We start from the raw sequence: 12,936 nt of genomic DNA, 5'->3' as shown, positions 1-12,936 counted from the left end.
AGCATTTTTGGTGATGAAGCTCTACCCCGGCGCTTGGGCAGCATACTCTTGACTCTAAAAACAGAATGCGTTTGAGGATGGCTTCCTCCCTTTTTCCTACCATGAAGGCTAATTAGAGTTCAGAGTATATACAGAGTTACCGAAACCCTCAGAACAACGCAGTGAAAAGAGGTGCCACCATTTATTCCTTCTGTGGCGGCAAAAAAAAACACGTGTCGTGCAGAGTATCACAGCGCTTCGATTCAAGCCGTATCGTCAGCTTCCGTAAGAATAACACACACTTTTCTACGAATTCGCACAGCACGCCATTATTAGGACTCGGCGTGACGAAAGATGACCCATGGTCCTTCGCTAGGTTCAGACACCATGGCATGTGAGGCCAACGTCATTTTTCCCTGAAAAAACAGAAAAAAAAGCGTCAAATACAACTCGAGTGAAACTGACTTCAACTACCGACTACACCAGAATGTCTTGAATATTCGTACGCTGATAGTAAAATACTGGACAATAATAGTTTATAACCGCTATGGTCAAAATGTAGGTACTATATATATCAATTGGCCGGAGGGCATCAACTATCCACTACACCAATGTCCTGAATATTCGTACGCTGTTAGGACAGTAGTTTATGACTACTGTGGTCAAAAGGTGGACACTATATCAATTTACCGGGGAGCATCAAGCAGCGTTTACCACGTTACAAGTATCCCAGTCATGGCAACCAAGTCAACGCATCTGAGGTATTTTACTGCATAAGTGGCTGTCCAGTGCCACGCTGCAGATGAGTGCTTTCAGTTCCTCACTTCACGCGAACTGAACACGGTGCACGTTAAACAATTTGTATGGTGTGGTATGGGAGGGTACGGTATAGTATGATTTCGGAGGGAAACCATATTGGAGGACATTTACCACATCGCACAGCACATGAGCTGCCCCAGCTCAGGTGCTTCCAGTCGCGATAGCAGATGCCGGGGCAGCAAACATTCTTTTACCTTCCATATCAAATGTCAATAAATAGCCACTACTACTACTACTACTACTGCAGCACATGAATACTGTGTGCGTAACGGCTACGTATAGGTTGCTTTCTAGGCTCGGTATTTCTGATCGTTAGGCTATGTAGGCAAAGAAAAAAAAAGGAAAACAATGAGCAAGCTAGCAAACACTTCATACACAGTGATGAATAGAACAGCTAGAAGAATTAATTTTAAATTTTCTTGCTAACCGAATTCCCTTGAGTGCGAGACAGTGAAATGTGAATCCGGATCTACCGGCGGCTGAACATAGAAATCTGGTCCTCACCATTTGCGACGGCCCGAGTTCAAAGCAGTACTTTTGCACCAGTTTCGCCATAATGAATTTTAAGTTCAGCACGGCGAACTTCATGCCAAGGCAGTTGCGAGGCCCGACGCCAAACACAACGAAGGCCGTCTTGTTGAGCTTGCCTTCGTTCTCAGGAGAGAATCTAGCGGTGAAAAAGCAGAGCAGCAATTAACAACGCACCAGTACCCCTCTCGTAGTTTTCCAATAAATCACGTCCGCACAATAAAAAGCCTCTATTGATTTCTCACAGCACACAGATGGGAATCAGGCGTTTCAGCCTTTAGACTTGTCGGTAAGCGACTTTGAACCCAAAGTGCCAAATGCAGTCCACTAGACACTAGATATCGGTGTAACCTGTTACGCGAAATTGGGCGTTCACAAGCTTCATGACTTGAAATCTCGACATCTTGGAAGTTTTAACAAAGTTATGCTAGCAGTTTCGAAGAGCCAACAATCGGCTGGCAGTCATCGGTATTCAAGGGCTGTCAGGATGATGGCGCGACACGACAGATGCTGTCCACCGTGAGAACATAAAGGGATAAAGGCAGTGTCGCAGCTGAGTGTGTGCAGTTGTTTGTCTAAAGGCTGCCCTCTCACCGCTCAGGCTTGAATTCCAGAGGCTCAGGCCAGAAGCGTGCGTCCCTCTGTATTTGGTAGATCGGCACCATGAAGCATGTCCCAGCCTTGAATCTCATTCCCTTGTACTCGAAGTCTTGCAAAGCCGCCCTCGTGACAAACCTGCAAATAATTTCAGATAGCGTCCATCAGTGGCAAATCGGCATCATCAGTGGCAAATCAGTTACGTGATTGGAAAATAAGCGTGAAGAGTACATTCTTCCGCGTTGTGATCTGATGAGCTCCAATTTTTCTCCCAGTCAACTAACACAAGATACGAGTCAGTTCTGGGTAGATACAACGGAGGAAATCAGTGCAACAACAATGCTTCTCTGAGCGCTTATTTCCACACGTAGTGGTGATCATCGGTTGTCCTTTACAACAAGAGCTTCCATGCTCCGTTACATGTCTGTACTCAAAAAGGTGACGCTCCTTTTCCCACTGCCGATGACGACGTCATTACACTACTCCCCCCCCCCCCCCCCTCTTTCTGCAACTCATTTCCAACCACCCCAAAGAGGTGCGAAAAAACGGGTGTCAAATTCGGAGTGCATGGCGAATGGGGCAGCACATTCGGCACTGTTAGAAGCAAAGGAGTGCTATGAACGCCGTTTGACGGAGCATACGGTTGTCCCATGTTTCACTCCTTTGTTGATAATCACCGGAAACCTGACCAGTGTGTAATTCGTACAGTCATGAATGCAGCTTGACGAATATAATTGCTTTAAAATAATTCTCTATGACGCACTTAGAGTATAGCGGCTGCTTGCTGCCTGCATTTGTGATCTCCACTGAACGAGCTCGATAATAATTAACAGATCGCTGCCGCGTTATTGTCTGTGCAGCTCATTGAATGATGAAACAACCCAGGCAATAGCTGTGAGCCACAGAAAAACTTCATTCGGAAGGAATTTGATGGCGTATGGAATGTTGAAGCTTTTCTGTTAGAGAACGGAGATCATGAACGTTCTGTTTACACGATTGATTGTACTAAAAAGCCACTCTAGCTTCACTGACTCGCACGTCCAGCATTCACAGCGTAGCAGTACTGCAATATCAAGATATTTCGCAGCGAACCGTGAAGGTTGCGGAGATTTAGCGGAAGTGCTTTTCGTGAGTCGAACGGTCGGTCGTTTTTGTGAATCATTTTTATTCAGAAAAAAAAAATGTACGAAAGCGTGAATGACACACGCGCAGTGCACATCATTCTCTAACTTAGCGAAAGAGTTGTCATCGTTTTGTAGAAACTGGGACTGCTAGGACGTAGTTTCCTTTAAAAAAAAAACATGAGTACGGGAGTCCATGCTTTCGCTGGATGCTATTTATCGACAGCCTTACTGAAGTACATCAATTTCTTCCGGCGAATCATAAGATCTTTTTCTTTGCATTCAACGGAATCGGCCACGAAAGATGTTTTTTAATAGTTCTAGCTGACAGGGTACCATTATAGCTCTCTAAGATTAAGCGATAACTTCATGAACGAAGTATTGCTCCTTGAAAGGCTTGTTGCGCACACTAGAGTGTGAACTCGCCTTTTTCCAGTTCTGAACCATGATTCCCGTAGCTTCTCATCTCCCGGGTCAAAATCGAAGTTTGCATCGAGTTCGGTCGCGTACGTTTGGCATTGTATCACTGCAGGCAATTAGGCACCACGACCACATAAGCATAAATACTTGTACGGTGTATGAACGCCCAATGACTTTCACGCTGCATAACGCAGTTATTTCGCAGCCACCTTCTAAGGTGCCATCATAGCTCAGTTCTTGTTTTCAGGTATAGCTAGTAGTACTCGTCCTTTACCTTTCTGAAAAACAAAGGCACCGAAAAATGCCCTGCTCGGACAGCACTCTATATTTCTGCCAGGTGGTCGCCGCACACATCCGCGCCCACATCTAATAGCAGTCTCTAATGGCAGATCACCTGCCACCTTCTTGATAAGAGGGGTGACGCGCATAAACAAATGTATATCGCACGCTCCGTGCATGCTGGATAGTCGCCGGCACACTCACGTTAGACCCGGAGGATACAGACGTAGAGTCTCGTTCATGACTTGTTCCAGGTAATTCAGCCTCTTCATCACAGTCTCGTAATCCAGCGTGCCCTGCACGAAATATTCGATATTACACAGCGTGCCGCGCAGTAAACAGTGGCGCCCTAGTAAACGCCAGTGTGCGGCCACGCTTGTAAAAAGATTGGAGATCCTGTATTATACCCCCGTAATGCCTACTCTCAGCTTCACCAATTAACGTCGCGGCATGAGTACAAGTAGCGCATATACAAAAAAAATCACTAGATGACTGCTAACTTGCTGTGCTGAGCTTCAGTGAGCAGTAGGCACTAAAACAGGTTATGCAAAACGAAATGCCTGGTATTGCGAATAGCGGTACGTGCACGTAATCGTAACGAAGAATGCTTGCTTCAGTTAGGTGGTCGGGAGTTGATTTATGCCTCCCCTAGATTCAGTCTGCTTTTCACTTTCCTGCTTTGAATTAATGACAATGTAGTTTTTGGGTGCGAACATAGCCAGCGGGATATCAGAATGGTAGCATAGGCAGCGCCAGACGCTAATCGGGGAATAATAACGGTAGCTGCTTCCGTGCTTCCTGACGATAGCGAACAGCTTGCAGCATTTCGTTATTATTCTGTCAAGAAACGCAATGGCACACACTGTCTCGCTCGCCATGTTGTTTTCCTAAGATCAAGGATCTAAAGACCTTGCTCATCTCTGTTGGCTCTGATTTGCGTCCGCGCGGCACTAATGGCGCTTCAATTTCCTGTCCATCATTCAAGCCCTTTTTTCCAAAGCCTGTTTGGCTGTGTGCTATGAAAAACAAACATTTGTTTTTTCTTTTTTGCCGTGAAGCAGTTCTCGCTTTGTTCTTCATAATCATCTATCACTGTTCGCTTTTTTACTAATGTCAAGAGCTTTTTCTGCGACTAGATAGGAGCGGCTCTCGAGGAGCAGCAACATCATCGATCTGACGAAAATACGACACAGTAGTAGGGATAGGTGAAATTTCAGATTTGTTCATTTCGCCCTTTGATATTGATTATACAGTTATGTTAGCTTTGTCATCTGCCAGCCAGCATGCGGACGATAAGAATTGAATAGAATGGAACAGATGAAAAAGATTTGCAACATGAAAGATTCACTAGTTTGTTGCGCATCATGCAGCACACTGCACATGAAGGAAGGAGAAGCGCTTCCCCCATGTACAGTCTTTGTCAAAAGTAACCAAGCTGCATGGTTTGCTTCTAGGTCGTACAGTGGAGCCCCTACAGCTTCCCTCAAGCTGAAATAGTCGTTAAAGGTAAGTATGGGGGGTCTTCTTACCATCCAAAACCTCTTGATCTTTAGGAAAGCCACAAGGGATCCACTATACAAGCTAGACGCAAAACATGCAGCCTGGTTACTCTTGACAAAGACGGTACCTTTATGTGCAGTGTGCTGAACTATGAAGTAATCCGTGCGTAATCATGAAGAAGAACGACAGATTGGGCGAACTGGTAATGGCTGATAATTGTCCAACAGCGCGAACAAACAGGACGAAACATTTGTGCTCCTTCTCCTACTTTGTCTTGTTTGAGCTGTTCAATTATCATATAAATGAGCAAACTAGTGCGTCCCAAAGCAAACACTGCCAGAACTGTTTTATTATACATGAGAGAGTTAAGACGGTCTTTAAAATTGTAGTAACTCATTCACAGACAAGAACATAAGCTGAAACACTTAGCTTTCATCCTTACCTGCTCGCGGACAGCATCTCTGACTTCTTCACGCACCTTCTCTTGAACAACCGGGTGCTTGGCGAGCGTAAATGTGAGGTAGCTCAGTGAGGATGCCATTGTCTCAAACCTGCATTAGGAGATGCCTTCAAATAGAGTTTACTGTACATAGATTATTTAATATAACGATTCATTGAGCGCTTTGTTCATAAACATCTAGAAATTGGGATCCGCAATATTTGTGCTACTGTTTGTGCTATTGTTGACAAAAGAGCCCGGGAACTGAAGCAAAAAAGAGGCAAAAGAAAAAATGCATGCCAAGTGGATCATGAATCATCTTTTAAGTGCGGCAAGAATTACATTGGGCAACCCGGGAAATACATAAAAACTCTTCCTCGCCCGTAACCGAGAGTAGAGTAAGCATGAAATGTTTACGGGCATAATGCGAAGCGCACGCGGACACGACGAGACGCAGGCCTGACAAGAATGTATATGCAGCGCGTTCGAAACTGTCCGAAGTGCGTAGAGGCGAAAGCGTTTTCAGCACCACTTTGCGTATGTGACACTGGTGATGTTACCACTGGATTACGTCACACATAATTCATGACGAAGTAATGACAAATTACTGATTAGTGTGTAATGACTGATTAATGACTAAATACTAATAAACTGCTAATTAATGACGCTTAAGCTTCGCCTTTAGGAGTGGAACGCGACAGCGTGTTGTAGCGCTGCCAGGCAGTCCGCGGAACGCCACCACCCGTTCGGCGTGATGCCTCGTCCTTTGAACGCGACGCTTTTTGAGGAAAGGAAATTACGCAGTAATTCTCTGCCATCTCGGTGGACACCTGAGCCGCACCTTACAGGAAGGTAGGAACGCCACCACCCATTCGGCGCGATGCCTTGCCCTTTGAACGCAACGTTTTTTGAGGACAGGAAATTTGTGGCATGTATGTGTTTTTGCACGCGTTATTAGAAATCGGAAATTATAATTTCGTGCAGTATCAAACGCAGAGCGCGACTGATATCTTGATAGAGGGCAGGAAATTTGTGGCATGTATGTGTTTTTTGCACGCGTTATTAGAAATCGGAAATTATAATTCCGTGCAGTATCAAACGCAGAGCGCGACTAATATCTTGATAAACATTGAGAAGGCACTGGCAGCAGTTATTTTTTGTGACTCGTTTGGAGACCAACCGGCGCTTGCATGCCGGTCGCGTAGGAGGGCTTAGAGAGTCTCGTTAAAACTCGTCTCGTACGGTGCCCGGATGTTATCGTTTCAGAGCCCGGATGATGGCTCTCGGTCTCGGCGTGACGTCACCACACTGCCGACAACGGGAGCTAAAAGCATTTCATGCTTAAAATACACGCTTACGCCTGTTGAGATCGAAGCAGCCGGCACATATGTTTCTACTGTGTATGGCTGCGAGCGACTTGAGCGTGATTACTTTCGGGCCTGCCGCCATGGACCACACGCACGGAGAGGACCCACGTGACCGCTGATTCCAATTACGGAGTTTGCCCGGTCGGAGTGCAGGACCAAAACGACGGGGTGAAGTTTAAGCAAAACCAGACTCCCTTTCCGAAGTGTCTGCACGTGTAGAACGCCGCCGCCGCCGCGGGGAGACGGGCGTTATCTTCCTCAATTGCCGTGACCGTGCCGGGTAACAAAGGGCTTCGTTTCCTGTGGCTCTTTGGTGTGCCAAGCACTGCGACGGGCTGGCGGGTATCATTCGAGCATCTCCAAGGACGAGGGACCACTTTCCGGCCTCGAGCGGCGGGTGTCATTTGATGAACAACAGATGTCGGTGACCCGCGGAACCGTTGGCTGGCCGGAAACCATCACCTACCGCAGTCGACGCTGCCTCGACGGAAACCTTCTTTCCCTCAAACTTCACATGTGACGGGGGCGTGACCCTAAGTGCGGTGTTGTGTTTGTGAGCCCAAGTGAAAGCTCTAGGCCCCTCCAACTCCGGCGTGGGCGTCCTCAACCTAGGGACTTTAGGGAACAAGAAGGGTATAAAAGTCGACAACGAATGCGGCAGAGGAGCCTCACTTCAGCTTCACTTCACTCTCACTTCTAACCACCATGATGTAAAAATGTAAATAAACCCACTCGTAATCTTCCTCCCATCACCCAACTCATTGACTTGGCGGCACTCCTGTCCTGGTGGTGGTGGGAACGGGTTCGAAGCTTGACCGCGGTTCCGTCAAGCAGCGAGCAGCAGCAGCAGCGAGCTAGCAACGACTCCGAACTCTCCCATCTACCCAACACACCAGCATAAAACATCTTTGAATGGTGCTCCTTCATCAAATCTGCCCCTTCATTACAGAGACTGTCATCTAACAAACCGGGTGTATCCAAGGTGTCTAATAAAAAAGCATGCTTTCCACTGCTAAACAGGGCTAAGATTAAATTTAGACATCCAGATCAGCTGACTAGGGAGTTGTGTGAAGCCTATACAAGAACAGCGACACGTGCGTTAGCACACCTTCTGTAACCATACATGAGTGTTAAATTTCGTATCTAGATTCGTAACTTTCTTTTGCGTTGTCAATTGTGTGCATATAATCTGTGTTTTTTCAAATAAACTTTCAGTGGTTAGTAGCGCTTGTCCCTGTCCTTCCTTCTCTGTCTTTGTTCCTCGTCGCAGCGCTGGTGAAGATGTGAAATATGCCGTCGATCGCGGCTTTCTACTTAAGTGCGTGGTGACATGATTATATTCACCATTGTTCTCACCGTAACATTCAAAATTAACAAAAATACTTTACAGACCAATAGGCAAAGGCTAATGACATGCCAACAATAACACACTGGAGTGGACAATTATTTCTACGTGCTGAGTTTGTGGGAATCCTGGCTTTCCGCCGTTGCCTTTGCGCGGCTGTGCCGGCTTCCCGCGTTGTTTCTCCTCTTTCCCTTGCTCCCGCCTCAGGCGGTGGAGAGGCGGCTAGGTGACTAACCACTGTCATTTGGCCACAGCTCTGCCCCGGCTCCCAAACGGCCTTTGCCATTGGTGCCTATTGGCGGGATTTCGGGACCCGCTTTGGCGGCCGCGCACCGCGCGACCGTCCGAGCGGGGCCCGGAGAGAGACCCCTCCGAGACAGCGTAAGGTGCGTACGCTACTGTTTGTCCCTGCCGGCCTTTGCCGCTCGGACCAGTGCATATACTCGAGCTCGCCCGCACGTGTCCTCTGACCTGCAGCGGCTCGAGCCTGTCCAGCGGGGTCCAGCGACCTCCGACAGGCGTACCTTGCGTTGATTGCCCACTCTCTCGCAACCCGCCCAACGGTCGACACGAGAGGGAGATCACAGCACTGCCGCGGGGACATTCTCCTGCAGCGGCGTGCTAGCGGCGCGCATTGCTCGAGTCGCTTCGTGCGCGCAGCGGAGCCTTGCTCCTCGCGCGCCCCCGGGACGGGGTGACGATTGAGTGTATGTGTACTGCTGAAGGACGACGTGAATAAACGTCTCCTTGGTGAACTTGGAGGCCTATTTCTTTGCGGCGAATCGCTCTCCTCCTAGCGGAGGTTGAGTGCACTGCATCGGTGTCCCAGTGTGTGTGTGGTGACGGCTGATCGGGGCCCTTGGCTCGCGCGAAGCTCGAACCCGCGGTGGTTGGTGGCCTGTGTCCACTCAGAAACCCACAAGTTAAACACCCGGCGAGACCACGAGACAGAGGAGAGATACATGATACAGACACGAGCCCCGACCAACAAGTGGAGAAGTTTGGTAACGGCAGCACGGTAAGTTTCGAACAGGAGAAAATTCAGGGGAAACTCGAGCTCTGCCTTAAAGGGCCCCTGCCCACCCCATGGTCGCAAACACTCTCTACCTCACTTTGAGCGAGCCTCCTCTCCTTCCATTCCCTCCTCGAAATTTTTCTCTCCCGCTCCTCGTCGAGTAGGCTCGGCAAGGCAAAATCACCCCTTCGTTCTCCGATGTAAGCCGGAGGGGTGGTGTCTGTGGAGTGCGTCACAGGGCTACGTCATGGCCCCGCCTTCAATAGAATTCTTTTCTTGGTTTTTGCTGCTGGGTCTGTTCGAGGGGAGGGGGGGGGGCGCTGCGGGCGCACACACTGAACGATCGAGAGGCGCGATCGGCTCGACCACCTAGACTTGTTAGCGAGCGCATCCTTTCATACATCTGTTTGTTATTTTCATTTTTTTAGGCCTCCCCACCGCTTCACGAGCGGAGGGGCGGAAGTCGGTTCTGTTCGAAACACACGGCGAAGTGCGGGCCCGGCAATCACCCGTTTGCTTTTCTTCATGTGTGTTTGTGTTCTGTGTGTTTGTGTCTTTTCTCCGCTCTGAAGCCCATGTCGTTCATTGGAGTCAAGGCGTACGCAAGATGCATGAAGGATAAGCGGTGTCTCTGCGGAGCGGTCAAGTGGGCGAGCGAGGGAAAGGCTCTGCTGCACCACTAATTAAAACCTTGTTTTGGGGGGCTTGCATAGGAGAAAAAAAAAACTGAGAAGGGAGCGCGCACGCAGAGCGTCTCGTGACGTGATCACGGCGGGGGGGCGAACCAACTCCCTCAGTTTTACTTTTTTTTTACTTTTTATGGCTAGAGTTCAAGGCTGTCGCCGTACGCTCCCTCCGCAGTTTTTTCTTTTGTTCCTTCATGCGGGTTTGTAGGCATGAGCCAGAATAGAAGGCGCTGCGGAAAGCGTTGTGCAGACGACGCGACGCCAAGGCTACGCCCAACCTTCTCCCGTCAGTCAGAACGATGCACCAATGGAGTGCCTTTAGCGAAAGTAACCCCCCATGACGTCAACGGGGTTCAGAGTAGTGGGGTGGGCCGTTTTTGTTGAAGGAAAGAACGAGCGGGCTTTGATTTGAATTTTCGCAGCTTTTCGGGGCGCGCATGGCTCTAGTATTTTGCAGAGGTTATCTTCGATGCCTTATCTATGCAGTCGGCTTGTTTTTCAAAAATGTCCGGACCCTGGGCAGTAACCCTTTCAGGGTATGAAGTGACAGCGTTAACAGGTCCGTTCGACGGCAAGGGGTTCTCGGCAAATCATAACAAGCATTCGCTGTTGCGAAAATATGGTGCGAAAATCATAAAGCATGGATATATTCGTGTTATTGCTTTATATTTCAAGAATTCAAAAAAGCAAATGCTTCGAAGGCGAATATACAAATTGTTGACTTTTTATATTTTCGCGTCCTGGCATTGCCCGCACTGTCCACTACAATGCACTACAGTAAAATGTGGGAAAACATTTCATCGTAAATCCTTTGGCAACCCTCAAGGCAGGCTCGTACTCGATTACTTAGTCACCGATATGCATGGTTCGCTTCCTCGTTCATTGTGCGAAGTTCGTGGCAGCATTAGTGAGGAAAAAATTTAAAAACACACCTAATTGCAGTATGTACTGTCAATGCGATTGCATCAAAAACTGTTGATGCCTTTACATCCAGTTTGCTGTCATTCTTTGATGGCTGTGTTAGCAGAACCCTAGTTATCTGTTTGCACGCGACTATAGATCTCTTGGAGTCATCCAGCAGGCGGTTATATATTTCCCCGAAGGTGTTGAGGTGCGGACACGGACGCAGTGAAGATACATCGCGGCGTATATTATCACTTCCGGTCTCGTGAAGCCACTTTTTCCAGCCAATCAGAATTATCCTCTCTAGTTACGTCCGTTACCCCTAGCCAATGATCGAATTTTATGACCGGCATTCATTCTTTTTTGCTAGCTGAGAAATCCAACCCTGTTGCATTAGAAACCAAGAGGGAGAACGAAGGGAGGGAAGATCAATTAGGGGTGAGTTTGGCTGGTTACTCTGCGCTGTGAAAGAAGGGATGGCGGAGGGGAAATCACGATGGCCGGATGGTTAATTCAAAAGTGACTAAGGCGATGAGGGACGCCGTAGTGAAGGGGCTCGAATGATTTTTGCCAACTGCGGTACTTTAACGTGGACTGAGATAGCACAGTACACGTGTCTATATCATTTCTTTTCCATCAAAATGCTACCTGCGAGGCTGGGATCGAACTCGCGTATTTCAGGTTAGCAGGCGAGCTCCGTAAACAATGATCCACTGATGCAGCTGGGAGGAGAAAGGCATCTGGAAAGGCAGATTTTCTTCTCTCCACCTAGCACTTGCAACCATCGAAAGAAGGGAAAGGGAAATCCTCCCCACAACACCTGCCACGATTGGCAGGTGTAGTCTTCACATAGACGCTGTACAGTTTTCGCCTTCGTGGCTCTCCCACTTCTATCGCAATCAAAGTATTGTAACAGCAAGAAAACACTTACGAAAGAGATAATATGTCCTGCACTTTCCTGGTAGGCTTACCCAGTCCACCCCCAAATTTTGGTCAACAAGGCAAGGATGGATTTACTTGTGTTCCGTCTTGCGAAAACTGCTGTGGACAAGTCTTTAATTCGAGACCTGCGTTAAACGCAGGCAAATTGGTATTTATGAAGAAATATACCGTGCCTTCTGGCCCTTTAAGACAATGTGGTTTTAGACTGGGAAATTTAGCGTGATAATAAATAAGCACGAGCATTCGGCTACACGTAAAGAAGTTTACTGGAACTGTGCGACTCTCTGTAAAGAAGAGTTTTGCTTCGAACAGAAAGATCTGGCGTAGTATGTTGTAAATGATTTGCTGCAGGCAAGTTACAACTGTCTCCACTGACAGCGAAAAGTGCCAGGCCTGTGTTTGCAGTTAAACCCAAACAGTGCTCCTGGCACATATAACGTGTAGGGTGGGAAATGAACCAATTAGCCCAGGAACTTTTTCTTACTTTATGATCTAAAAACCGTGCTCAGTATAAAACGTCATCATGCACATTTACCGGTTGGATGCACACGGCGTGTCTTGCGCACTCAGGACCCAAGACACTTGTTCTCCAAGAAGAATATACATTTAGCGCAGTGTCGGAATCTGGACTTGACACTGGTGTAAACAACCGCGCACAATACTGAATACGAATTGTTTTAACACGTGTTGGAGACTGCGTCTGTTTCTTTACGCAGTGTAGAGTGCAAAAGTTCAGCAAAAAGAAAAGGGTGCCTACATTGTGCTTAAAAAAAATTGAAGGGGGCCCTAATCTGTGATGAAAAAATCGAAAAGGGTGCCTCCATCTCTTTCGACATTTGGTGCTGCTGCTGTTAACTATCACTCAGTGGAGCTGATTATCTCGACCTACACTAAAATGCTGCGAACAAGTCGCTATTACTGGGGCAATCCGTAATGAAGAGCTTAACTATAATGGGCTTCGTTAACATGTGAATAACCGCTTAGCTGTAGCGCAGC

The 12,936-nt window shown here is 47.8% G+C and overlaps 1 protein-coding gene across 1 annotated transcript; it reads right to left on the bottom strand.

Moving 5' to 3' along the window:
* Positions 1–311: 311 nt before the first annotated feature.
* On the bottom strand, positions 312–6,516 carry LOC149333206 (cytochrome P450 3A1-like). The gene is made up of 6 exons (XM_089557677.1): positions 6,100–6,516; positions 5,686–5,794; positions 3,948–4,039; positions 1,921–2,061; positions 1,303–1,465; positions 312–395 (listed from the first exon to the last, which is right to left on the bottom strand). The coding sequence occupies exons 2-6, from the start codon at positions 5,782–5,784 to the stop codon at positions 312–314; spliced, it is 579 nt and encodes a 192-aa protein (XP_089413803.1). The 5' UTR covers positions 5,785–5,794; positions 6,100–6,516.
* Positions 6,517–12,936: the final 6,420 nt, after the last annotated feature.

Source organism: Amblyomma mixtum, chromosome 8, assembly GCF_055824585.1.
Source record: "Amblyomma mixtum isolate Tamu chromosome 8, ASM5582458v1, whole genome shotgun sequence".
Taxonomy (NCBI): domain Eukaryota; kingdom Metazoa; phylum Arthropoda; class Arachnida; order Ixodida; family Ixodidae; genus Amblyomma; species Amblyomma mixtum.
The sequence above is the reverse complement of the archived record's forward strand: the minus strand, read 5'-3'. Positions and strand labels throughout refer to the sequence as shown.

What these genes read in the sequence shown, in the direction of transcription:
- LOC149333206 (XM_089557677.1), bottom strand. Translation starts at nt 5,784, where the DNA reads ATGGCATCCTCACTGAGCTACCTCACATTTACGCTCGCCAAGCACCCG. An exon ending in GAGATGCTGTCCGCGAGCAG is followed by an intron (nt 4,040 to 5,685) that starts GTAAGGATGAAA and finishes TATTTCGTGCAG; the next exon opens with GGCACGCTGGATTACGAGAC. An exon ending in CTGTATCCTCCGGGTCTAAC is followed by an intron (nt 2,062 to 3,947) that starts GTGAGTGTGCCG and finishes AATTATTTGCAG; the next exon opens with GTTTGTCACGAGGGCGGCTT.